The sequence below is a fragment of the Sinohyriopsis cumingii genome, chromosome 15 (assembly GCF_028554795.1).
Source record: "Sinohyriopsis cumingii isolate HCF-2022 chromosome 15, ASM2855479v2, whole genome shotgun sequence".
NCBI classification, from domain to species: Eukaryota; Metazoa; Mollusca; class Bivalvia; order Unionida; family Unionidae; genus Sinohyriopsis; species Sinohyriopsis cumingii.
Genome location: NC_142975.1, coordinates 85434771 through 85461835, shown reverse-complemented (window position 1 = coordinate 85461835; position 27065 = coordinate 85434771). Strand labels below are relative to the sequence as shown.

The window sequence follows — 27065 nt, the reverse complement described above, 5'->3', positions numbered from 1 at the left end:
GTATCCCGATCTAAAAGCCGTAATTCAGTTTAGTTAGAATATTATTTTTTTCCCAAGGGGTTATGAAGATGCTTACAAATAATATGTTGGAGAAGTTTACATGCGTCTGATATAAAGGAAACTGGTCGGTAATTTTCTGCAAGGTGTACCTCTCCTTTTTTGATCACATATTTACATTTAGCTAGCCTGTTGGTAAACTTCCGGAGTCAACCGACAATTGGTAAACAGTCCAGAGGCTAGTTGGTGGACACAGTTTTTCATGATTAAGTTGGCAATGTTGTCTGGTACGCTTGCTTTGGAGGTATTTATATTTGACCAAAGGTTTTCAACGCCTTCTGTTGTTATGGTAAAGCTTGGTAAGTCATATTTGTAAGATTTTTAATTTTGGCAGTGTTAGAAATATCTTTAGTGAAAACTGATTTAAATTGGTCAACAAGTATTTGAATTTTTCCTTTGCTGTCATTTACTAAGAAACCGTTTTTTCTTAAGTGGTGGTATGTCGAAATTGTTATGTTTTCTTGATTTTACATATCTCTCGAATACTTTAGTATTTTTATTATCAATTCCTTTTTGGATGGTATTATTTATGTGGTTTGATCTCTGCTAGTTTGAATTTCTTTTTGTACTGTTTCTGAAATAATTGTATTCAGTCTATTGATATATCTTTCTTAGCTCGGTTTGTAAAGAATTGATTTGCGTTTTATCATTCTCTTGAGTTTTGTGATTAAACCATGGCAGAGATGTTCGCGTTGTGTACAGCTTAGCTGGAATATTTTTGTCCATGATTTTGCAGATCGTGTACTTAAAGAGAGACCATATATTTTGAACATTTATTCCTTTTGGTATTCATCATTAAAATTTTTGTTATAGTTGCACAGCTTCTAAGTAGATGGTGTCCTGGTCATCTTTGTATATAAGTCGTTTCCTTGGTTTTTGCTTGGCAAGTTGAGGTGTCTTATCAGAATATGTTACCACCATATCGTGATTATTAATGCCTGGGGTGCTGTACAAAGCTTTCTCTAGAGATGGTGTGTTAGTGAACACCAAATCTAACACGTTTACGCAACGATTGGGTTGGTTATGTGCTTGGGTTAGGCGCTGATCAATGGATAAGTCAATCAGTACCTGTTGGATGTCCCTGTCTGCAGGCAATGATCAATGGATAAGTCAATCAGTACCTGTTGGATGTCCCTGTCTGCAGGCAATGATCAATGGATAGAGTTCGTCGATGTTTACTTTAGCAACATTCCAGCTTGTTGCCGAAAACCATAAGGTACAGTTTGCCAGATCTCCATCCGAATTTGTATTCCATATAACAAGCAGAATGCTAAATAATAACAATAGAGATAGAAGGATACATGGTCGGTGGTTCGTTTTGATGTTCTGCACGAAGACTGCCATCTTGGATTTCCCGTCCTGACTTCAGTGGCCGTGGGATAGTGCCCCCCCCCCGCCCCGTTTTAATAGTTTACCAATACACTATGAGTTTCAGAATGATAGATGATTTTACGAATTTGACAGCTTCTTTCTAACATCCTTTGATTAGTTTCCAACTGTCGTGACAATTCATCAAACACAGCGGTGCACGATGCGTTAACGGTTTTTGTTGTATTTTATTTATTTTGCGATGGGTGGAGCACCTGAGGAAAAAACAGTTATTTTGGAGTATTTTATCATATTTATTATTGTTTGATGTAAATATAACTAACCTTCTGATCTTTTAAACCGCTGACCTGACTGCATTTCTATCGCTGATCCTTGGGCAGAGCTGCCACCGCTAGTAGCGTCGTCTTTCTTACTTACCACAACACCCAAAGCTACAGCAAGAGCTATCGTCGCCAGAAGAAATACGGCCACTAAAAGTTTCAACACCGTTTTACTTGCAAATTTCCTGAAAGTAAAGGGTTGCCATAGATAGGGGTTAGCCATGGTTGATTATTTAACAAATCTGTCCTCTATAAATTATCGTAGGAGGAATACTGCAAAAAGTGGCTTAAATAGCCTTTTGCTTCACGACTTCTTTCAGCGAATCAATTTTTTAAATATGATATCTTTTACGTTAAAATCTCATGAGGAATGAACAAACATTAGGACATCTTGGCTTACAAATTCCTGAAAGGGTTTTGTTAATTTGGAAGAGGAGTGAATTTTGCTCAAGTCAAAGGCGGGATAGCTCATTAGGTTGTGCCTCTGACTAGGCTTAGTGATTTTCTGTGCGAAGAAGATGTACCCTCACTGATGGTCTATTGTCAAAATTAGCAGACCGCAGATAATGTCAGAATTTTAAATTGAAGACCACATTGAAAAAGTCTGGCTGATTGATCTGTTTGTTTGTATCATTGTTTGTTCAATGACGATTAACTTAGTTTTTAACTGTATCTTTGTTAGTTTTTTTTAAAATCAAAAGTGTTTAGTTTCCACATTACTTGATACGTTTTATCTCAGTTCGTCAATGAAAACTATTTAAAAAAACAACATATAAACGAGTAATAAGTGGTTGATTTTGCTTGCTAGAGAAGATTTTTATTATAATATTCATAATTAACACTGTATTTTGTTTATATGTCCTGCGAAGAAAAGTTAACATAAAACACATATTACGATCAAATCCATAGATTTCCAAGGCATGTTGCCACTCTCGTAGTTATCTTTAATTAATTTCTGTTAAGGGTCAAAGAACTTTAGAAATCAATAACGCTAGATAATAAGGTATATAAAAACTATATTTAAACAAAATAATAAGAAAATAAGATGCATTGCCACCAAGTTTCTTTTTTTTTTTATATTTTTGTAAATCCATACTTATTCATGGTAATATGAAAGTGGGAATATTAAATAAAAAAACGTCTTTGTGCAGTGTTCAACAGTCGGAAAAACTTCTTGAAAGCTCCCCTCTAAACCAACCTTCCAAAAAATATATACTACAAGTCTAGCATTATGTTCTGGTATAAATATATTTTTATACCTTGCACTGATACAGGAGACAGCGACTAGATTGAATACGGTATTCTCAAGTCAAATTATTCACAAGTTTAAAATGTTGGTAACCGTATTGCTCGCATTAATGTAACGAGTTGTCAAGTAATTTAGTAACAATATTTTGGTAGTTAGAAGCATACAAACCTACTTATTAACATGTTTGTGTAACCTATGTGATAAACACTGAACTCTTCTCATATAATCTCAACCAGGAGTTTGGCGTAAGGCAATACTGTACCAGCAAGAGGTAAATTGTTCTGACTTTTCGGATCCTGACATAAAAATATAACGTACTTGGTATCTTTCTGATTATTATAATAAAATATTTGTGGTTAAAGTAAATATGTATTTTTTCGAAACATTTTTATAAACTTTGTGCCTAGAAAGATTCACGCTTCCTATTTTTGATATTGGCATCACTTACTATAATGGAAGCAGATGACGTATCTTAGTATCATTTAAATCTGCTTTTAGCCAGACATGGAAGCCACAAGGAGTTTTTGAGAAACTGACTTAATCGCAAACGTAAAGGCAGAAGTCACATTATCAAAGGTGAGAAGGAGCAGTACCTTGGCTGGTACAGCGTCTGACTCGTAATCCAAGGATCGCGGATTCAATACCCGCCAGGGCCAGTACACGTTGACTGCTTCGGTGTGTCCTTGGGGAATGCATTTAGCCCCCATTTCCTCTGCAGACAGCATTAAAAGGGAGGGGTCGGGCTCATATATCTTTAGTCTAAATTTGGCTTTATTCGAATAAAAAAATATTTGCCTATCTTATTCCATTTATGAAACTACCAGAAAATGATAACCAGATCAAACTTAACATCTTCTTGACCAATTGTCAGTGCTAGTTTGATACTGAAAGAGACTAATTAACCTAGTTATCAGTACACAGCGAGAGTTATCTTGTTGTGTTGTTATAACTACAGCATAGTAGATCCGTAGACTGGGCTACTCAACCCTTTCCAGCAACCGGCCGGTTTTGAACATCGGCCTTTAACCGGAGGTGCACATGGACAAAGTTAACAATATATGCCAGTGAATAATGCAATAAAGTAATTTAAATACCCGTTATAAGCAAGAGTAATGAGCGACGATTTAATATAATATATCATCATGCAGAACGTCGTTTGAGATAGCGATACAATGCAGAAAAATATCATCACATTCGACTAGAATCCTCATATCAAATATTTTTAAAAAAAATAGTGCATATGATAGACGCTTCCGTTGTGGTATGTTTATCATTCTTCTAAATTCTTTCACAATCAACGTTGAGAAATGTTTAAAATTAAATCATATACAGTCATAAGTCCTTTCCTAAAGAAAAAGAGAAGTTAATGTATGCTTTGGTCGAATCCAAAGTAATGGTCAAATCATTTTCATTGCATTAATATGTGCATTTTTTTTTGACACTGTGTATGTCGAGGAACTTAAATTTTACAAGCTCTAGTAAATCATGTTGATTAGTGTAATTAATAATAGTACTGTACACTTGTTAAACTTTCCTGTCGTTGTTTGTTTTTTCTTTCTTTCTTTTCACCTTATTTCATGTAATTCCGTAGCCGTACATAATTGTTTCCTTTACTGAAGGTAATTGGAAAACACTATTCCATTCTTGTATCAAACCAAACAAATAATATTATGAACAATACTGAGCCAATATGCTATGAAGATTATTATGTCAGATATTAAAAAGTTATGTTACAGAAAAACATAGACACACATTATTCCCGAATTAATGAGTTAAAAAAGTTAACGTTTTCGAACAATTTGTTTTAACTGCCTGGTCTTCGAATGAAACATAATCAGTTTAGTTCTCGAAAAGCACGATATCTTCAAATTGTTCAGTTTAACACTAATTTCGTTGTGAAATAATTCACCTTAACCCTTTATTCGCAACACCTTTGTTTGCACAAACTTCAAACGATAGCCCCCACCCCCAAAATATTGCTTTGATTAAATATACGTTACTCAGATTCGGCGTATAAGAAAAGAAAAAAGTTTACACAAAAACCTGAAACTTTTATCATTTTAGTTTGATGATATGCACTGTTAGAGTCTGAGAAAAAAAATATATTGTACTTTGAGTTGAAATTTGAGTTTTGTTGTAAATCGGGTTTAAGAATTCGAAGTTGGGTAACATAGATATAGTTAAACATACAAAGATATATTAAAAACGTACACACACACACGTATATATATATATATATATATATATATATATATATATATATATATATATATATATATATATATATATATATAAAGACACATGGATATATTCAAACATACAAACTATATTCAAATGTACAAAAAACATACAATGTTATATTCAAACATATAAATATATATTCATACAAGATACACGTAAAAATACAAAGATATATTCAAAAACATACAAAAATATCTTAAAACATACCCGATTTTATTTTCATCCTGCTGTATATCATATTTGTATGTCATTTTCGGGGACGTCTGCAGGTGGCTTTTGGAATTACGTTCGCAACTGTTTGGTCCGTATTGCAAGAAGGTTATATCTAGATTACCCGGTCACATGCCAATGTTTCCGTACATACAATCAGTTATACTTAGCATAATTGGTCTAATGTTAACCTGTGATATGTAGCATTTCACGTGATAATTATCTAAGACAGTCCTCCAACTATTATGGTCTTCTCAATTACCGTATAGTCAGACCTGACCGTACGGTCACTTTACATAGTGTTCACTTGGTCTCAATGGCCATTCTAATTGCTCATCCACCCTCTGCCGGCAAATATTTTTTTGAAAGCCGTCTATATAACGGTCACCAGATATTTCATGAACATATAACGGTTTCGCACTACTTTATGAAATCACTGCAACGTATCGCCAGTGACCGCTGAGTGTATGCGAAAAATTTGCTTCATGTAAATATAATAATAATAATAATAATAATAATAATAATAATATATTTATGTAGGATCAGCAAAGTAACACAAATATAAATAATCTAAACATGTCACAACAGTGACAAAATACACAACATACATACATACATACATACATACAGACCGTGATTTAGTCAATAGTCAATGAGGAAGGCATTGTCTATATATGTGAATCGATGTGTAAACTAAATTCGCTTGTACTCTCCGTACTCCAGTCACACTGTCAGTGTAACTCAAAGTTGTCAATATGTGAAATTCAAAAGTGAGGCGATTTTTACTAATTGAAAAGAGGATGAAAAGGATGAAATGAGTTAGTTTGATGGTGGGGAAAGCAGTAGTATAATCAAAGAAAAGAGTGGAGTTAATATGCCTGTGAATTAAAGCTGTCTTTGATGAAAAATATAATCTTTGATGAGATCCCTTTTCATTACGGTCAGGGATCATTCCATATTTCAAAATGTGTCTTTAAAGGCAGGCAAAGTTCCATGTGTTGCTACCAGTAAGCACATACAGCTTTTTTCATTGCTACTCACCAGAGGCATCCCACATAAGCTAAATGTCTTGTGATCACGGATAAATGTTAATCCAGATGTTTTTTGAAGCGTATACAGCTGCTTCTATGACTAATTATACAAGCTGGACGACCAAGGAGCCACACCTCTGTTTCATAGTCACACATGAACTGTCAATTAATAGTGAAATTAGTGTTTTGTCTTTGTGAACAAAGCAACCTAAGATCAGAGTTTTATTTTAAGAGATAGTGATAATTTAATTATAAAAAATGGATTCAAGTGAGGAAAATACAGTAATATTGCGTGAATATATGGGACAGAACGCGATGTACATGATACTACTACTACTTCCACTAATACTACTAGTACTACTGCTACTACTTCTATTACTGCTGCTACTATTCTACTACTATTACTTTACTTACTAATACTGCTTCTAATACTACCGCTATTACTACTACTTATACTACCAATAATAATACTCCTACTGCTACTACTACTACTTATACTACTACAAATCCTACTACTACTGTTGCTTCAACTACTGCTTCCACTACTAATGCTTCTACTGCTATTACTACCAATAATAATTCTACTACTATTACTACCAATAATAATTCTACTACTATTACTACTACTGCTTCTATTACTACTACTTCTTCTACCAACTACTATTTCTTTTCTACCAACTACTGCTTCTGCCACTACTGCCAATATTAAAACTACTACTACTATTGCCACTGCTGCTGATACTGCAACTACTACTATTATGACTACTGCTACTATTTTTACTGCTACTACTATTATTACTGTTATTACTACTATTGCTGCTGTTACTATTACTACTGCTACTACTACATATGATCTTTTAGATTAGACATGCAGCTACCTTTCTGTGGAATAACTACCAGATCACTTTAAAGAGCAATAGAGTTTTAGAACTTTAATTCTTTCCTGGAATGGCAAGGATTTTACGTGTAATAGCTGTAAATATTACCCCCCCCCCCCATAACGCCCCCCCCCCCCCACTGAACCAGGCTAATTTTGTATTAGTGTTTGTGGTTTATCTGTCCTTACCTTGTATACAAATATAGTGCCTGCTGCTAGCTCATTTCCTTATAAGTAAGCTGTACCATAGCATGCTGTTTAGTTCTAATTTGGTGCTTCTGCGTTTATTTTAAATTTAAATTTTGACCAATATATTTTAAAATCCTAATGTGTGTGTGTGTGTGTGTTTAATTTATCCAGATACAAAATTCACAAATTCTCTTTTGCTCGCTGACTTAAGGTTTGTTTTGCTTGCCCACGTTTCAAGTTGTGCATTGTTTGTTTTATCCAAATTTGAGAAGCGACCCTGTATATGGAGGTCACCTTCATACAAAGCCCAAAATGGTCTTTTCCCATTGGTGACCACTATTGACAGTTTTACTATACACAGATGTTTGCATTGTAAATTTGTTGCGAATTCGAATTCACAATTCCTTGTTTTATTCCTAATATTACAAACATTGTTTTATTTTCAAGAGTTTTCATACTGAATTAGATGAATGATTTATGTAGCAAAAATAGTCTTCTGGATTTACGAGACGTTAGATCATCCGGTACGTGATTATCTAGGGCAGGTCAACTCCCTCCACCCACAGCCTCAAAAAAAAAAAAAACCTAACAAAAATAAAACAAAAGAAAAAGCAGCATAAAACAATGAAGCCATGGACCCCCACCAATCCACCCTCACAATTTTGTTTTATTTACATAAGAAATAAACGTTATGTGTATAATATTGCTTTTTATTTGTAGACTATATGCAATCAAATGAACTTTTCTGAAAATGCTGAAAAGGATTGTATGTAAACTAAGCTGTTATTTATATTCTCGGTGATTTTAGTTTCTTAATAATACTGTGTCACAAAAAAAGCTTCAAAAACAATGAGGCATCTTTATGTCTCACTGTATAAGGTGACATGTTTCTATTGCAAATGCTTGTCATTTACTTTCTGACATTAAATTATTGTATGAACAATTTTCTTTGATATCTCGTATACATGTTCAATATTTGCAATTACACGCTTTCATTACGTCAGCTTCATTATCAAAAGTAACGATTAATGTTAATTAGGAGAGAGCGTGAAATAAGTTTGTTTTCTGTTCAATCCCCTATCATATCTCTTGTTTGATCTTATGCACTTGCCATGACGTCAGCAACTACTGTTAAAATCAACATTAAAACACAGTAATAAAAACAGTTGATAACACGAGGTACAGGTTTCATGCAGAAATGAGCTATGAGGTTATTAACTAAAGATAATACATGTACAGCGGTGGACAGGCTTACACTGTTAAAGGAAGAAGCTAATATCGTGTTGGCATTTGACTAGATAATAACTCGCACATGCATCTGCTTATCAGTGACCTCACGTGGTGGATCTGCGTGTCAGTTTATTTTGCTGTATGAATATTATTTTCGCTAGAAACCGATTTATGTCAAAATAGAACAAACAAACAAACTCTAACTTGTCCTTACGATGTCAGCCAACTTGCAAGAATTATGGAATTTGTAATAATTTGTTACATTGGTTCTAAAGAAATTTTTGAAAGTGCATTTTAAGTTGGTGTTTGCTTGGTCGATATATATTTTGGGTCAAAAAAAGAAATATACACACCACAAAAAAAAAGATAACAGTAACACTCATTAAGAATTAGTCATTAGTATGCTGATTGCAATTTCACAGTCTATGATTTTTCAAGCGCTTTTAAACACAACAATTCCGTTAGTAATAAAGACAATCGTATCAACTGAGTAGCTCTAGATGTCTCAGATCCATAGGAAACACATCAGTCTAAAGTTTTAAAACAATTAGAGAGTTAAACATTTCTTCAAAGTTGGATTTACTATTTATCTGGATAAATTCTCTTGTCCTTCGATATAAAGCTATTTTGGGTTTTAAAGAGGTAACATGATACATAAAGAGAGACAGACAGACAGGAAGGATGGGTGGGAGCGTGATCCATAAAGGTACAACAGGTTATTATGGAAATGTCATGAAAATTTATTTTGGCATGCATCAGTGAATGTTCCAATTTCCTCGAACCTTCTGTACCGCAAGAGAACCCCCATGATGTGACAGAAGCAAAGGAGAGAAATGAAATTACAGGACATCATCTTTCGTGAGAATATATTCTGGAAACAATTTAAACGGAACATTGTATATGCACGAATTGAATTGGCTAGCAATGTTCTGAAGCTGAATCTAACAGTTTTTTTCTTTCTTTTCTTCAAGAAATGACAAATCAGTTGTGATTAGTTCTGATAGTATATCCATAAAGCAGGGTCTTTCCTCCAGTCAGATGTTTTTAGTAGTATAGCAACAATTACCTTGGCTACAGTAGCAGCTCTAGCAGTACTATGTAGGGTAAAAATATACGTCATGGATGCCAGCAGCTCGCAAAGTGCATTTTTTAGCCACTTGAAACAGTGTTTTTTTTTTGGTAACTGCCTGTCAAGGGTCGCGGCAAATAGCAAATAATCTGACATAATTGTCCCTACTACTATTGGCCCTATCTAAATAATATAAAGAGTAATGACGTACAAAGCCGTTTGTCCGGTGCATAAACGGCTAAGATTTTCACCCAAATGGTTACCTGGAAGAGTTTGCTTAATATGATTACCTATTCTGAAGATAACTCTGTTTTTATTAACATCTTAATTTGTATAATATCTGAAAGCTGAAAGGTTTGCAATCTTTGCGCAGAAAGCAATGCCTGAAGCGTAATTAATGTATATGAGAGAAATTCCGAGGTAAACTTACTAACTGGCGATAGAGGCTGCATGTAACCGAGTATAATAGAAACTGGTTAACCTCAGATTATATTAACTCGGTTGCTAGGAAAACGCAGGAACTCGATGAAACGTGATCAATACTATTTTTTAAAAATTTTTGTTAAGTAGAAACTAAGTAAACAGATAAATCATATTGACATCAGAATACTCCTACAAATTTGTCGTAAATTTACTACTTTTTTATTTATGAAAAGGTGCTTGTGTAATATAATTTTTAATTTAAAATGCAGTGACATAATTCCTGGGTAAATTAAGTCTCTTATTAAACATTCTTTTCATAAAACATTTAAGAAATATGTGTTGAGAATATTTGAACCGTATTACACAACTTTAACGGAGTTGACTGTATTGATAGCGCTATATCCTAGCAAACAATGAAAATGCAACGCAAGAATTCCAAAATAAAATGCTCATCGCTGGAGATATGTTAAATATTGTGACTTGAATGATTGCCTCTATCCGGAACAAAAAATATTGGTAACTGTCTCAGGCAAGTTTCTGTTTTCCATAGCTTTCCGGATAATCGAAATATTCACAAAAGGATTTTTTTCCCGTCCATTTTAGTGGATGTGCGAGGGCCTGTGTGAAGAAATTGAATCTCTCATGGCCTGGGTCTGACATGAAGGACAGCAATTTGGGGAACCATGGCCGAGTATTATAGATTGGTGCTACCAGAACCGCCTTTCCCTCCTCCATAGCTAATTTCTGTAGAACTCTGGAAATCAGACTTAAAGGGTGGGTGGTGGGTGGTAGCATATGATAGAGAGAATGTGCTCTGGGATATGGAAAAGGCATTTAAAAAACCACTGAAACTTCAGAGTATAGTTTGTATGAAATATATCTTAGTACATGATGAATTAGTCTAGAGACAAAAATTATAATATCACATACACCAAATATATGATAAATATTCTGGAAAATTTCAGGTCTCAGCGTCTTTCAGTCAGGGTTTCACATGCGTTACTGAAAAATCAGCCTCAATTTTTGATGAGCCTGATATGATGACAATAACTGACCCATGTATATCTTTTTCTACAGCATCCCATATTTCAAAGCCAGATCGTCAAGTTCCATTGCCCACCCCCACCCCTCCGATACACTAGAATTTTTTGTGGTTAAATTCACACTATCTGTCTCGACTATGAACCATGACACAGTGATAAGATAAAATAATCATCTCAAACCGACACTGAACAAGCTAGCATTACACTGGTCAACAGTGAAATCATTACTGACTTGAAAAGGCCCTAATCTGTAGTATTTTGGTGTGCCGAACACGAATATAACCGTGAAAAATTTGTATTGGCTCTCGTTTTGAAGATATTCATATACCTCATTTTCTATGTTTCACTGTGTAAATTTCTCCAGTAGGACTGCAGCAACATCCGGAATAATGATGTAACATTGCATAATACCATCATGCTCACATCATCCACAGTTGATTGCATCATTTTCTGATGCAATGCAATACTAATGCCATGCGGCTGCTGAAGTAAGTTGACGTCAGCAGTGTACTATACATGTGTAGGCCTATTATACTAATGCCAGGCGGCTGCTGAAGCTGACGTAAGCAGTGTACTATATAAAGCCCAATCAGATAGGTTCAGCATTTAAACTATTTTAGACGTTGTGCGAGACAGTTCAAGCTACTGTTACATAAAACTTATTATTTTATCCATTTACGTACAATAAAGAACAGTAATGCCTCGAAAGTGTGTTAATACCGCGGACAATTTTTGCTATATTTGTGGGGAAGTGACATTTGCCAACCAGAAGAAAAGTATCAATTCTCAAGTGAAGAAGGCATATCATCTTTACTTCGGATGCAAGGTTGGTGACCAAGACAAGCCTTGGGCTCCGCATATATGCTGTGCTACATGTACAACACAGCTTTCACAGTGGTTGAATTGCAAAAGGTCATCAATGCCGTTTGCAGTCCCAATGGTGTGGAGAGAGCCAAGCAACCACCTAAATGACTGTTACTTCTGCTTGGTTCCTCCTCTTTCCGGCGGAATAACGAAGCGAAAGAAGTCGAGAATAGTCTACCCAAACATTCCGTCTGCATTGAGACCAGTTCCACATGGTGAGGGACTTCCTATTCCAGAACCTCCAGCAGAATATTCTCTTGATTCATCTGACGAAGACAAAGGTGAGTCGACCTGTTCTTCTCCTGGTCCATCAGCATGCAGTGATCCAGATTTTCACTGTGGTGCATCATCAACCCCACACAGAATAACACAGGAAGAACTAAATGACCTGATTCGTGATTTGGACTTATCAAAGAACAAGGCAGAATTGCTAGGATCAAGACTCCAACAATGGAATCTTCTAGAAGAAGATGTCACAATTACTGCATATCGAAAGCGCCACCAGCAATTGGAGCCTTTCTTCAGAAAGGAAAGTAATCTGATATTCTGTTCCGATATTGAGGGCCTCATGAATGCTTTAAAAATCACTCATGACCCACAAGAATGGAGACTATTTGTGGACTCTTCGAAACTGAGTCTCAAGGCTGTGCTTTTGCACAATGGAAACATTCTTCCATCTATTCCAGTAGCGTATGCTGTCCACATGAAAGAGACATACGATAACTTAAGGCAGCTACTGAATTCCATTGAGTATAACAAGTACAGCTGGCACCTCTGTGGTGATTTGAAGGTAGTTGCCCTTTTAATGGGACTGCAGCAAGGATATACAAAATACATGTGTTTCTTATGCGAGTGGGATAGCCGAGCAAGGGAAATGCACTACATGAGGAAGGAATGGACTCACAGGCAGAATGTAGCCACTGGAGAGAAGAATATCCAACACCCAGCTCTGGTTGAGGCTCAGAAAATCTTGCTACCACCCCTTCACATCAAACTAGGTTTGATGAAGAACTTCATGAAAGCCATTGACCGGACTTTGCCAGCATTCCGATACCTGCATGAAAAATTCCCTCGACTCAGCGAAGCAAAGATTAAAGAGGGAGTTTTTGTGGGTCCTCAGATTCGAGAGCTTTTCAAAGATGACCGGTTCAACAACTTGCTGGAAGGTGACGCGAAACAAGCATGGAATGCTTTTCGCCTAGTTTCTACAAACTTCCTCGGAAATGTTAGGGCAGAAAACTATAAGGAACTAGTAGAAGACATGTTGATGAAGTATAAGAAACTTGGCTGCAATATGTCTCTAAAGATTCACTTCCTTCATTCCCATTTGGATTTCTTTCCTAGCAACTGTGGTATTGTTAGTGATGAACACGGCGAACGTTTTCATCAAGATATCGCAACAATGGAACAAATATACCAGGGAAAATGGTCCACTACAATGCTGGCTGACTACTGCTGGACACTCCTCAGAGATGCTCCCGAACAGCTGTACAAGAGACAGGCGAAGAAATCTAAGATGTAGTCAATGACTTGATTTTTTATAGGTAGGCTATTACAGTTGACCTTTTACTATTGGAATGCATTTCGTTATGTAAACATTAATTTCTTGCAGATTACAAAAAAACTAGAGCCAATTTTGCAATTTGACTGTCATATTCGTGTTCAGCACATAAAAATTGATAAGAATTGACTAATTTTATTTCAGTAACATGACTTTTGTAAAAATTTGTTGTCCAGTGTTATTTGACAACCAAAGGGCATATGACTGTCAAAATGCAGTCCCGTACAAGTTCCATTGGTAGTCTTTCTCTCTTTCACTAATAATGGCTATGTAGTAAAGGGGTGCATGCAGTATTCCAGATTCACTGGCTATCATTTTCTCAATTAACCTAGAAAGATCATGAATGGGAAAGGAATGCTGCCTCAGCAACTGCTGGCGGCTGCATACCAATCTATCAGCCTTTTCTTGTGCAAAGCACGCATTCAGAGCGACAAAATTACGAAGAAGCCCACAAACACAATAACCTGAGTTACAAAGATTACAGATTAATCCGGGTGAATAGTGAATCCCAATGAATTCACTAAATAACACGTGACTGCTTGAGCACCATAAATACATATTATGTACAACAACGAATATGTATCATGATCTATTAAATTCTATATACTCTGGAAACAAAACAAAAGAACCTGTACATGAACTATGAATAAGTGTTAATGATTGCTTGTTTGAATACCTGGCATAGTTGGCCGTATTTAAAAAAAAAAGCACTTTGAGGAAATCATACCCCTGGCAATATGACTACATTTTAATATATTATTATGGATCTTATACGTGGTATCTAATTTTCCCCAATCGTCTTCCACACAATGACAGTTTTGAAGATGCTTTTGCGCACTAATGAAGTGAAACATTTTTGCCAGCATTTCACATACTTGGCACCGGGCAAAAAAGCCACGCGTGTTATCAAAAAGATTTCTAACATCCACTTCAACTACATACATCATGTTGTGTTTTTTTTTTAATTGTTTTTTTTATACTTCATACAGTTTCATCCCACTGTAAATCTCAAGGAATATATACACACACACGTACACGAATAACACGTACTTTTGGTTATCAGTGGGCGGAGAAACCAATCGCGATTCCAAGCGTACACTTCAACAACAGTCATCATACAGTTATTTAAATCTCATTAATCTTTCTTCACACCTTAAAAATCAAGGTGAATAAGTGCACAAAACGAAAAACTTGTTTTGTTCTCAGTGGGCGGAAAGAACTTATTAGGAATACTTCGGTGCTGATCGAAACGTAATTTTAATCACATACATAAGGAGTGCTTTCCGCCCTGCATGAATGAAAGAAGAAGGCGAGTTTGTATTTATTACATATCCCCACCCCTTTTAGAACGCTTTCTAAATATTGTTAGCTTTACATTCTGAATGAAATCGAACGCTAGCTCAATCATGCAAGGTTAAATGGATATGCAAAGATCTTTTAAATGGTATATTATCAAAACAATTTTGTCTAGAATTTATTTACAAAATTACAAATTAAAAGGCTGGAAAATGTTTTCATGCAAAATATGTTCCTGTGCATGTTTCTGTGTGTGTGTATGTGTGTGTATTTGAGAGAGACAACGAGTACACCTTAAAATGAGCCAGTTTAAAACCACATCAACGTTCAATGTTAAAATGTGACATATGCTATCACAGTTCAAATCTATTTTATAAAATGAATTTTTCTGTGTGTTTGAAACCAGTTTACGTAGCCACGTGCAGGGAAGAGCTACGATTCTTGCTGTCATGGGTCACCTCTAAAAAATACATAATTCGGGGGTTTTGTGCAAATATTCATACACGTTTTATAATTATTCTCGTAAAAAGAACCCCAACGTATTAAAACGCAGGCGTAAAAGAGCAAACATTGCCGTTTAATGCCTTTATTTTTGCCGAATATATTGAGAAAAATCCGCGAAATCAACTACGCATATCGGATGTAATAATATCGGCATTTTACATATGAAAGCGGAGAAAGCTGCATGTGTAATCATGTTTTTAGTTTTGCACACAACGCGTTATCGTCCATTATGGCGGCAGTGCTGACCAGTGTACGGAAAATTTGCTGTAGGAAGGAGCACTCAGTGCAAGGAAATAGTGCTAACCCGTGTGCGATTGCTTTTTTGTTTTAATTTTTGTTATAGGGTCTTGAAATGCGAGAAAAATCTTGACATTTCCTCCAAACAGTAGCTAAAACTAAGAAATCACCCTCACTTTCGATTTGCGACTGAATAGTCACATGACCAATGCGTCAAATCGTGGGTCCCTGAGAGTACGAAAGGTTAAACTTTTGTCATACCTCATATTCTATTAACTTGTTTTGTCATAAATAGAAACTCTAGTTAACAGATAAATCATACGGACAACTAAATACTCCTACAAATTTTTCGTAAAGCCATGCTTTTTGTCGCTTCTACAGCTTCTTCTTTTGTTGTTTCTGAAAAGGTGCTTTTGCGATATAAGGAAGGGAAGACATCTCCGCAGTTTCCAAGAAATTTGTACTTATTCCAGTAAAATGATGCTTTTTATGGGAATACTCTCTGGCCTGTTACTCTGACATCATATAAAATTTTCAGGAATATGTTATCCTTATATAAGCTAGTTTTATTACACAAGGACACAGCAATTACATTCAAAAGTGTCACTATTACAAATATTTTACTTGAAAAGGTCCGAGACATCTCTACCACGCATTCGGCAGAAATGAGACTACATTATGGCAAGAAATCCACGCCAGTATCTGGGATTATGTACCGCATGATTAAATAATGTATACCCAGTATGAAATAATATATATAATACTAACTATGGTATTAATAAGTATACTGTTGTTTTAATATAGACCATGGTATTATATAATATATACAGTGGTAATAATAATTAGGAGATACAGCGGCATATAATTAAAAAACAACAACATGAAGTTTAAGAAACAGGAAAATTTAATAACATGGTGCATATTACTTCAAAATGATGTATTAATAATGCCGTTAATATAGTTAAATACGGAGTTACAAGTCGACTATTACCGCGCTTTAGATAATTAAATACCGCGGTACATATTATTGGATACATAGGTGGTTAATACCTTGGTATGCACTATTTAATAAGGCGACACACATTAATTAATACAGATAGCTTAATAAGAGATTCTGACGGGATGACTATATAAACCAAGTATGATATATTCCCTTTAATACTAAAGTATTGCCGACGAATAATGTAACAATATGACATTTACCGAGGATAAAGTGACAGTATGACATTTACCAGCTAGTAACGTTCCCGTATTGCATTTACCGGCGATGAATGTCACAATATGACAATCAAATGATTAAAGTCACTATGCCATTACCAGCACCATGACAATTCTTACGTCACTTGTTTAGGCTCGAATAAACAGTAACACAAGAAAGAGTGGAAACCATGAGCTTTGAAAACTACAATAATTAGTTTCTCTAGAAAAATTATGTAAAAATGGAAAAAATATGAACTTACGGTTTTATAGAATCAAATCCATAAATAATCTGTGAATAAAATTTTAGTAGTCTTAATAACAAAACGTTCTACCGATTTCACGTTTGACTGTCGACGAAAAATCCAAGATAGGAGACGATGACGTTTGCTACAATCTGTATTGTTGAAATCTACAGTTCCTTGTAGAAATAAGAATTATCACTCCGGTTTCTGATAGCTGATACATTTTTTATAAGAAAAAACTGTCATTGTTCCAAAATATTACATGAGCACACGTATTTTCAGAAACATAAAGTGAATTAATCCTTTTCAATCGAAGTAATTTGAAATAACTTAAAACAGCACAACATGCAACAGTTTAACAGCCCAGCTTCTACTGAGATTAATTCTCCAAAACATGGGTTATATGGGCTTTCTAAAACATAAACAAGGGTCACGTGATCATCTTCTAGACGTTTATAGAAGCAAACACCTGTTACAGATCATGTTTACCCAGTGTGACCCTGACAAAATTAAATTATTTTTACTCTAAGAAATAAAAAAAATAAAAAATTGTTTATATCTCACAGACAATGTCCCATCATGACCATGGAAACAACCAATCATTTTAAAATAAAATATAACTTGTTTACGAAGGTTGCTACAAATTCTGAAACAAGGTCAGGATTTAGATCAACACCTGGTGTTTATAAACTAGCAGTCAAGATAAAAATATTTTCTATAAAAAATATCATCTCTAGTGACTAAATTTACATTACGATTTATGTAATGAAAAATAACCAATTTAAAACTGACAAACAATTAAATTGAAATAAATAAATATATATATTAAATCAGAGATAATTAAATCAAATATACATAACACTTCCCCCATAAAAAAGGTTTACGCATAAAGCTTTCTTTTTACCACAGACTAATTATACACGAGGTTTAAAAGAACTCGTATAAATTACACAGTGTACACGAAATAATACATTGTTATACACGGGGAAAGTGCGTCTGCTATTACATTATCTTTTCCCTTGATGTGTATGATGTCAGTATTATATTTCTTTGACAATAAATTCTACCTTAGTAGTCTCTGATTTTTATTTTTCATCTTGCCGATGAAAGTATGGGGGTTGTGGTCACTAAATACAGTAATCGAAGAAGGAGCTGAACTAAGGTAAACTTCAAAATGTGGTAATGCCAATATCAAAGCCAAACAGCCCTTCTCGATTGTTGAATAATTCCTTTGGTGCTGATTTAATTTCTTGGAAAAAAGCACACTGGATAATCAACACCACATTCATCTTCTTGAATCAAGACTACTCCAACCCCAACATCACTTGCATCAAAGAGAGTTTAAAAGATTGGCTGAAATTTGGAGCTGTAAGAACTGACGCGCTTCTAAGCATGGCTTTCAACTTGTCAAAAGCCTCCTGACATTTTTCAGTCCAATGAACTTGTTTTTCTTACTCAATAAATCTGTCAGGTGTTCAGCAATTATAGGAAAATTGGAACAAAATTTTCGATAGTATCGGGCCATACCTAAAAATCGCATCAGTTGCATTTTATTGACAGGCACGGGAAAATCAGACATAGCCTTGACCTTAGCATCTATAGGTTTAACTTGTCCGTGTCCCACGATTTTGTCCTAGGAAAGTTAAACTAGCACGGCAGAACTCACTTTTAGATAAATTAATTGTCAAACATGCATATGTGAGTCTGTGAACGAATTTCTGAATTGCTGCTAAATGTTCTCTCCAGGTGCCGTTGTAAATGATGACATCTTCGATGTAAGCATCGCAATTGTCTAGACCAGAGGTAATCATATTCATGAGGCGTTGAAATGTACTTGGCGACCCTTTCATCCCAAATGGCATTACTTCATATTGGTAAAGTCCATCTGGAGTTACGAATGCCGAAATTTCTTTTGATCTTTCCGTTAGTGGAATCTACCAAAATCCTTTCAGAAGGTCAAATTTGGTGATATACTTGGCATTCCCGATCTTATCAATACAGTCATCGATTCTTGGTAATGGGAATGAATCTGTTTTTGTCGTACTATTCACCTTCCTATAATCAGTATACATATGGAAAGTTTTATCTAGTTTTGAAACAAGAATGCATGGTGAACTCCAGTCACTTTTACTGCACTCTTTAAAATCATTCTCCAGCAAATACTGAATTTCATTTTTCAAGTATTCCTGTTTGAAAGGGTTCATCCTGTACGGGTGTTTTTGACAGGTTTGGAACTTACAATTTCAACGTCATGGAAAAATGTGTTTGAACTTGAAGTAACATCTGGAAATAAGTGCTCATATTCAAATAATAACTGTTTAAGTTCATTTCTTTCTCGCTCTTGCAAGTGTGAACGTTTCTGTTCCAGATCTTTCACAGTTTTTGAATTCCAAAGATTTGTCACTCCAATGTCAGTAGAACCCGATGATATCCCTTCACTTAAATATTCAGTGCGTGGGACAAGCACAACTAAATTAATTGCATGTTTAACATGGCTATCTCTTTCAATATAATGGTATTCCTATAATTTATTTACATCCCAGGAGCACTAATATTATAATTTAACTCATTCATTTTCTTCTTAACCTGGTAAGGGCCGTAATATCTAACCTGAAGAAAATTTTGATGAATGAGCAAGAGAGACAGAACTCGATTATTATAGAACTCAAAAGTTCTCTCCATTGATGCTCTATCAAACCATAATTTCAATTCTGACTTAATTGCTGAATGCCAAATTCAAGCATAATAGGCTGGAAAATTCCATACCTAAAATTTGATCCTTGACCCAATTGGATAATTAGAAAGGCCAAACTGAGTAAAAGACTTTATCAAAGTTTTTACTATTGTTTTAGATTTTATATTCAAATGAATTGCCTGTAGAAACCTTGTTGACGCACACATAATGGTCAACAAGTATTGGTTACCTGACATGGTCTTAGGTAAGGGACCAACACAATCTACCATAATTCTAATGACTGGTTCGTCAAATGCAGGAATAGGCTGTAGATGAGCCCATGTAATTTTCTGATTTGGTTTTCCTACCATTTAACAGGTATGACAAGATCTACAGTATTTACCAACATCACTTTTGATTTTTGGCCAATAGAAGTGAGTTATGATCTTGTTATAAGTTTTATTGATCCCTAAATGACCAGCCAAAGAAGTCTCATGGGCCAGACTAAGTATTTCCTGTCTATAAGGTTTCGGAACTACAATTTGATAGTTCGCTGACCATTCGTCATCAGCAGGTACCTCGGGAGGTCTCCATTTTCTCATAAGAATTCCATTTTTAATGAAATAACAGAGAGGATCTTCAGTAGAGTCAGTTTCACTAATGGCCTTCTGAAACAAACAGGAGATCTCAGGATCTTTTTCCTGTTCAACGACAAGTGATTGTCGTTTATCACCCTGATTAGAATAAAGAGAATGAGTCGTTAAAAGAGGATCGCTGTGATCAATACCTTCTGATTGATCCAAACAAGGAGTGAAAGTAACCTCATAAAAAGCCTGACCAATATACATGTCAGCTAAAGGAATATTTTCCTTATCAACATCATTCTCAAGAGCTTTCTTTGCCATAGCTCTGGTAACTGCACAAGCTGGGAATAAATCAGCGAAATCTTTTTCAATTGGATCGACTTTCTGATCCAAGCAAGGCTTGTCAGTTACAAGTGGATTAACCACAACCTTGTCTCCAGCTAGGTCATTGCCTAGTAATAAATTAATTCCCTCAACGGATAAAACAGAGAGCGTTCCGACTGTCACCGGTCCTAAAACTAAGTCTGATGACAAATTTACACAATGGAGAGGAACATTAACAAAGCCGCACTCAACTCCCTGAATAAGAACACTCTCGTTTGAAGAAGACTTCTCAGAAAAAGGTAAAGTATCTGACAATAAAAGATTCTGAGAAGCTTCTGTGTCCCTTAAAATTTTAATAGGGATAGGATTGCCGAATCACCCAAGAGTGATATAGAGCCTTTCGATATGAATGGTTGATAATTCTCCATAATCAAATCAGACTGGGGTTTATTAGACCCAACAAATGTATTGCTTTCAATATATGACCGTGACCTCTTAGAAATAAGAGCACTTGGAATAGGTCTGTCTTGATTCTGATACCTATTTTTAAACTTCTAGCAATCCGAAATAATGTGTCCTTCTTTCTTGCAACAGGTACGCGTAGGAAGAGACAAGGATCTTGAATCAAGCTTCTCCGAAGTTTGATTTTTAGAAGTTGTGCCAGTTTCAGTTTTAGAAGGGCTTATATTAGGCTGAAATATTTTTCTGCCAAAAGACTGTTGAGTAGAAGTCTTATTTCAAAGGAAACATTATAAGCTAAAGCATAATTGTCAGCGGCATGAGCAACGTTTTCCAAGGTCTCGATCTTATGCTCGTCAAGATAAACCCTAATGTCACTATGGACACAGTTCATAAACTCTTCAACCAATATGAGTTGTCTGAGACTTTAGTAACTTTTCTAGATGCGCACCACCTATCAAACTGTTGTGCTTTTCTCCATGCAAATTCGACATGGGTCTGGTCAGCTTCTTCTTTAAAGTTTCTGAATTTTTGCCGATCAGTCTCAGGGACTAGCTCATAACCCATCAATATATAGTCCTTAACTATATCATAGTCTGCACTCTGCTCTAGTGACAGTGAAATCTAAATATCATGAGCTCTACCAGTGAGTACACATTGCAATAACAGAGTCCAGTACTCTCATGGTCACTTGAAACTCTCAGCAATTCTTTCAAAACGAAAAAAATATACGTCTACTTCTTCCAGAAAAGGAGATACTAATTTGATATTTCTTAAAACATCGAAAGTAGGGAAGTGTTTTTCCTTTGCTAGCTCTAATTCTTTTAACCAAATCTGAAATTCCCTTTCATTCTTCTCTCTTTGCATTTGCATCTCTCTCTCTATCTTCCTTTTGCATTTGTTATTTTTGTAACTGCATTTGTCTTTCTTCGTTTGTCTTTCTATCTCCTCAATCTTTTTGCAACTCCATGCGTCTTACTTCCATCTCTTTCTGAAACTACATTTGTCTTTCATATCTCTCTTTCTGAAACTGCGTTCGTCTTACTTCCATCTCTCTTTCCATTTGTATCTTTTTGATCTGAAACTGGACCTGTCTTATCTCTAATTCCACCTTTTTTAAGCTGTACTTCCATTTTCAAAATGTCCAACCACTCCTGAGTAAAATTTAAAAAACATCTCTACCTTTGATGATATTTTAGAAAAAAGCTTGTCGATTTCACTAAAATTTTCAAAAACTCGAGAATTCAAATTTAAAAAATAAAGTTTTCTGAAATATTCTATCCAAAATTCATGATTATCCTTAGGACAAGCGTCCCAATTTCTTATGTCACTTGTTTAGGCTCGAATAAACAGTAACACAAGAAAGAGTGAAAACAACAAGCTTTGAAAAATACATTAATTTATTTCCCTGGAAAAATTCTGTAAAAATTTAAAAATATGAGCTTACGGTTATATAGAATCAAATCCAAAAATAATCCCTGAATAAAATTTTAGTAGTTCTAATAAGAAAATGTTCTACCGATTTCACATTCGAATCTCGACGAAGAATCCAAGATGGAAGACAATGATGTTTGCTACAATCTGTAGTGTTGAAGTCTATAGTTCCTTGTAGAAATAAGAATTATCACTCCGGTTTCTGATAGATGAATACATTTTTATAAGAAAACACAAACTGTCCTTGTTCTACAATATTACATGAGCACACGTATTTTCCAGAAAAATAATGGGATTAATCCTTTTGAATCGAAGTAATTTGAAATAACTTCAAACCCGGTAATTTAAAATAACTCCAAACAGCACAACATACAACAGTTTAACAGCCCAGCTTCTATTGAGATTAATTCTCCAAAACATGGGTTATACGGGCTTTCTAAAACATAAACAATGGTCACGTGATCATCTTCTAGAAGTTTATAGAAGTATGATCTTGGAAAAAACCAATAATTTTAAAATAAAATAGAACTTGTTTACGAAGGCTGCTTCAAATTCTGAGACAAGGTCAGGATTTAGATCAACACCTGGTGTTTATAAACTAGCAGTCAAGGTTAAACTATTTTCTAAAAAAAATATCTCTAGTGAATAATAAATTTACATTACAATATCATGTTATGAAAAATAATTTTTTAAAAAACCTGACAAACAATTAAATTGAAATAAATATATATTAAATCAGATGTAATTAAATCAAATATACATAACACAATTACCAATGATAAAAGTCACCATGACATTTACTGCCACAATATTGAATTTACTGATGATAATGTCACAGCATGATATTTACGAAAGATATCACAGTACATTTACCAATGATTAATGTTACAGAATAACAAATACTGGCATTCGTGCAGATATTCTTTCTATATAATATCATGAGTCATTTTATATATTATTCTCTTCCTGGACTGATTAAGTGATGTAGCAAATAGCTACCATGTTATTAATCAAGATAGTATATGTGCATTATATTTGCATCCACAATGAGGCTTAAACGTGAGAAAAAAATGCCTGTAATTCATAAACATTATTTTCTGTACTACTCCAGCACCCACCACATTTTATTATACTAGCCTCATTTACACTTCCTACATCCATTACAGAACTGTCATGTGAGAGCACAACATCTGGGTTATCTCTATAAATGCATGAGGGCGTAAAACTGATTTTACCAAATTGGGTCCACCATTTCTTTTTGGTTGGGAAGAGAAATTGGTGTATCATAATTTACCCCCGTAATTTCAATAATCTATCCCTTTCACTCGCTACGAGATGGAATTTTCTATCCAACCAGAATATGGTTTATTTTTTTTAAATTATTTTTAAAACCTCAATATAATCTATTTTCTCACAAATATCGTTGATACAGTTTTTTTTCTTCTATAAATTGGATCAAGGATTTTGTTTCAAGCGGTGGTGGGGCTGAAATGTTTTCTCTTACAGATACTCCAGGTCAAAAAGGTTTTTGTAGTACAGGGGGCATGACTGTCCTTCTCTGCCAATTTAACAGTCATACTTACGGAATGAAGAAGAAATCCCACAAAATCTGCGTGGGTTCAAAGACAGATGTATTGTAAATCCTATATTATTCAATAATGCTATAGCAGTACATACGTTATCCTTATAGTTTGATTATGTCCAACCCTGAAGCAAACGATACTCAAAATTAATAATGTTGACGTAGCCTACCACAAGAAAAGACGGGCTTCATAATTTTGATGTATACCTGTGGCATGACTACTATTCCATTTGGCTGGTAGGAATACTGATGAAATTTGCCAAAACAAATATTCACAATATGTAGCATCAAAAGGAACCGAAAAGATGAGCGTCTTTCTGGCCTATTCAAGCAAAACAAGTCCTTGTGAATCCCCGTTTATACTGTATCCATTTTGAAATGGTCATGAACAACAAGATGCATTTAAAACTTGCGACTATAGCTCCAGTGCACCAATCATGTTTTTGTTTGTAATGTGTGAGTGTGCCCACAATATATATATATATATATATATATATATATATATATATATATATATATATATATATATATATATATATATATATATGAGTGTGTGTGTGTGCTTTAAATTTATTTTCTCAGTGACTCACTTATTCAGCAATTTATAACATTGTTATCGCAATGAGGGGCCATCCATTTAATACGCACGCAAAAATCTGGCAAAGCTTGACCCCTTCCCTCTCCCTGTACACATGCATACTTTTTTTACACCCCCCACCTGTGTAGGTACACTTGACGCCGCTCCGCCCGAATTCTATAGAACGGCTTATATTTAATCCATGCAGAAACAATGAAGGATTAATAGTATTAATGTGTTTAATAAAACAGATAGTCCACCAACGTTGAATATCTTTCTGCATGATGAAATAAGATGCGTAACTTTAAAGTTTGTCAAGTGTCTGCTAAAATTCAAACACCAACTGAACCCAGGCGAACATGTTACCTATTAGCCAAATTATTATTGAGGTTTCACCCACCTCCACCCCCAGTTTAACTGCTCCGGTGGCCTAGTGGTTAGAGAGTCCGCCTCGGATGCGGGAGGTCGTGGGTTCGATCCCCGGCCGAGTCATATCAAAGACTTACAAAAATGGTATTAACAGCTGTCTCGCTTGGCGCTCAGCATTAAGAGGTTAGTATTAGGACTGGTCGGCCTGGTGTCAGGATAATGTGACTGGGTGGGACATCATGCTACATGTCTGCGGCATGTTGCCCCAGTGCTAGACGTCACTATAAACTGTCACACTGCAAACATCGTAGCGATATGACTGAAAAATTGTTAAAGCTACGTTAAAAATCCAAACCACACCCCACCCCACCCAGTTTCATATGCGTATGTACATTATCAGTAGACCTGCCTCCCCATAAGCAAGCGTATGCATTTGGGTTAACCCCCTCCCCTCTCCTTGCGACATACTAAATGGACGGCCCCTGAAGGAAGATTCTTTGTCATAAAACTGAATCTTTTTGCATATTAAATTATGGACTGGTTCGCTATCAAGTTCAAGTCAATACACTTTCAATGCAGATACAACCATTGTATCACAAGTCATCTATTGTCATTCACTGGCACATAAACTAACCTTTAGCTGCAAAAAGATAATCTGGCATATTCTGTAGTCATACAGAACAGAAAATAGTGTCTCTGTGAATAGAAAAAAATGTTACTTAAAGTCTGTGTGAAAGAATAGCCACTGCCATTGTTCATGAATCTTATTGGAAGTTGTTTAATTTCTCCTCCTTTTGAAGCAATATGGTTCAAGTTGATAAAGTTGCCAGCAATAGGGCTGAGACTAGGCCCCTACTTTTAATGAAACAATTTGGGTCTTCCTTGAGCATTGTTTCAGATGTGAAACTTACCTTACATGTTATTACCATTCTATTGAACATCTGCAATATTATTAACTTTTAAGAATCCAAGTTATTTCCAAACAGGAAGACAGTGACCTGATTTTGGGATCCACACAGATATTGGTAACAATGTAAATCAGTTTGGGTTATGTCTTTCCTTTTCTGGAATATGCCACAAAATACCAACAAAAACATCCATAGCATATCAGTCTTATAAACAGTTGTAGGAGTGCAATGTTTTCTTGTTGTTGAAAAGTTCATTATTTAGCCTAAGAAAAGAAATCCAAGTTTTTTGTAACATTTCCCTGAAGCTTCTGGAGATTTGCATCCAGTTGTTTAGTAAGTATATTCAGTCTAGCCCAAATCTTTGAGCCAACTTTGGGCACAAATTCCCATTGGTGGCAATTTTGTGGGTTCAAGTCTTTTTCACTCAAGTCCTTAAATTTATAGCAAGCCTTGAATCATGTACATCTTTCTTGTACATCATCAAACTTGGAAAGTTCTTGCATGATGTCATTTCTTTTTGGTTCCAACTTAAGTTTGGTGATGTCATCAAACTGCTTATTTGATCACCAAACCCATCTACTTCATTATCGATGACATCACCACTTGAAAAAAAAATTGTTCTCCTTGAGATTAAGCTCTTCTGTTTCTTCCCAGGCATGTTGCTGTGGTGGTTCCTATGATCTCAACGTGTTTGCTGGAGATTTGGTGAAAAGTTTTGTCAACTTGCAACTACAAAATTTGTATAGTTGCAGAAAAATCTCTCAGCAATTCAAGCTAACAGTCCCATGTCACTTATTTGTGAACTATTTGGCATTCGAACATGTTCCACCGGACACACCATTGCTTTCAAGTGTTACATTTTCTTTTGCAACCCTTGGAAGAGTTCAAATAAGGGTGCTAAGTTACATCACACACGTCATTCAGGTCAACTATCATGGTGCAGTTACAATGAAAATTCAGACATTCCCCTTGAGTTAGATAC

At 35.2% G+C, this 27065-nt stretch overlaps 1 protein-coding gene across 1 annotated transcript in view; it reads right to left on the bottom strand.

The window, feature by feature from the left end:
* The window catches only part of LOC149782242 (neprilysin-like), an 89362-nt gene extending 83808 nt beyond the window's left edge, over nucleotides 1–5554 (bottom strand). The window contains exons 1-2 of the mRNA XM_089933628.1: nucleotides 5404–5554; nucleotides 1710–1891 (exon numbers count right to left, since the gene is read on the bottom strand). Coding sequence (XP_089789754.1) covers nucleotides 1710–1891; nucleotides 5404–5447 — 226 coding nt within the window. The 5' untranslated portion in view covers nucleotides 5448–5554. The remainder of the gene's footprint in view (nucleotides 1–1709; nucleotides 1892–5403) is intronic.
* Between the last annotated feature and the right edge of the window lie 21511 nt (nucleotides 5555–27065).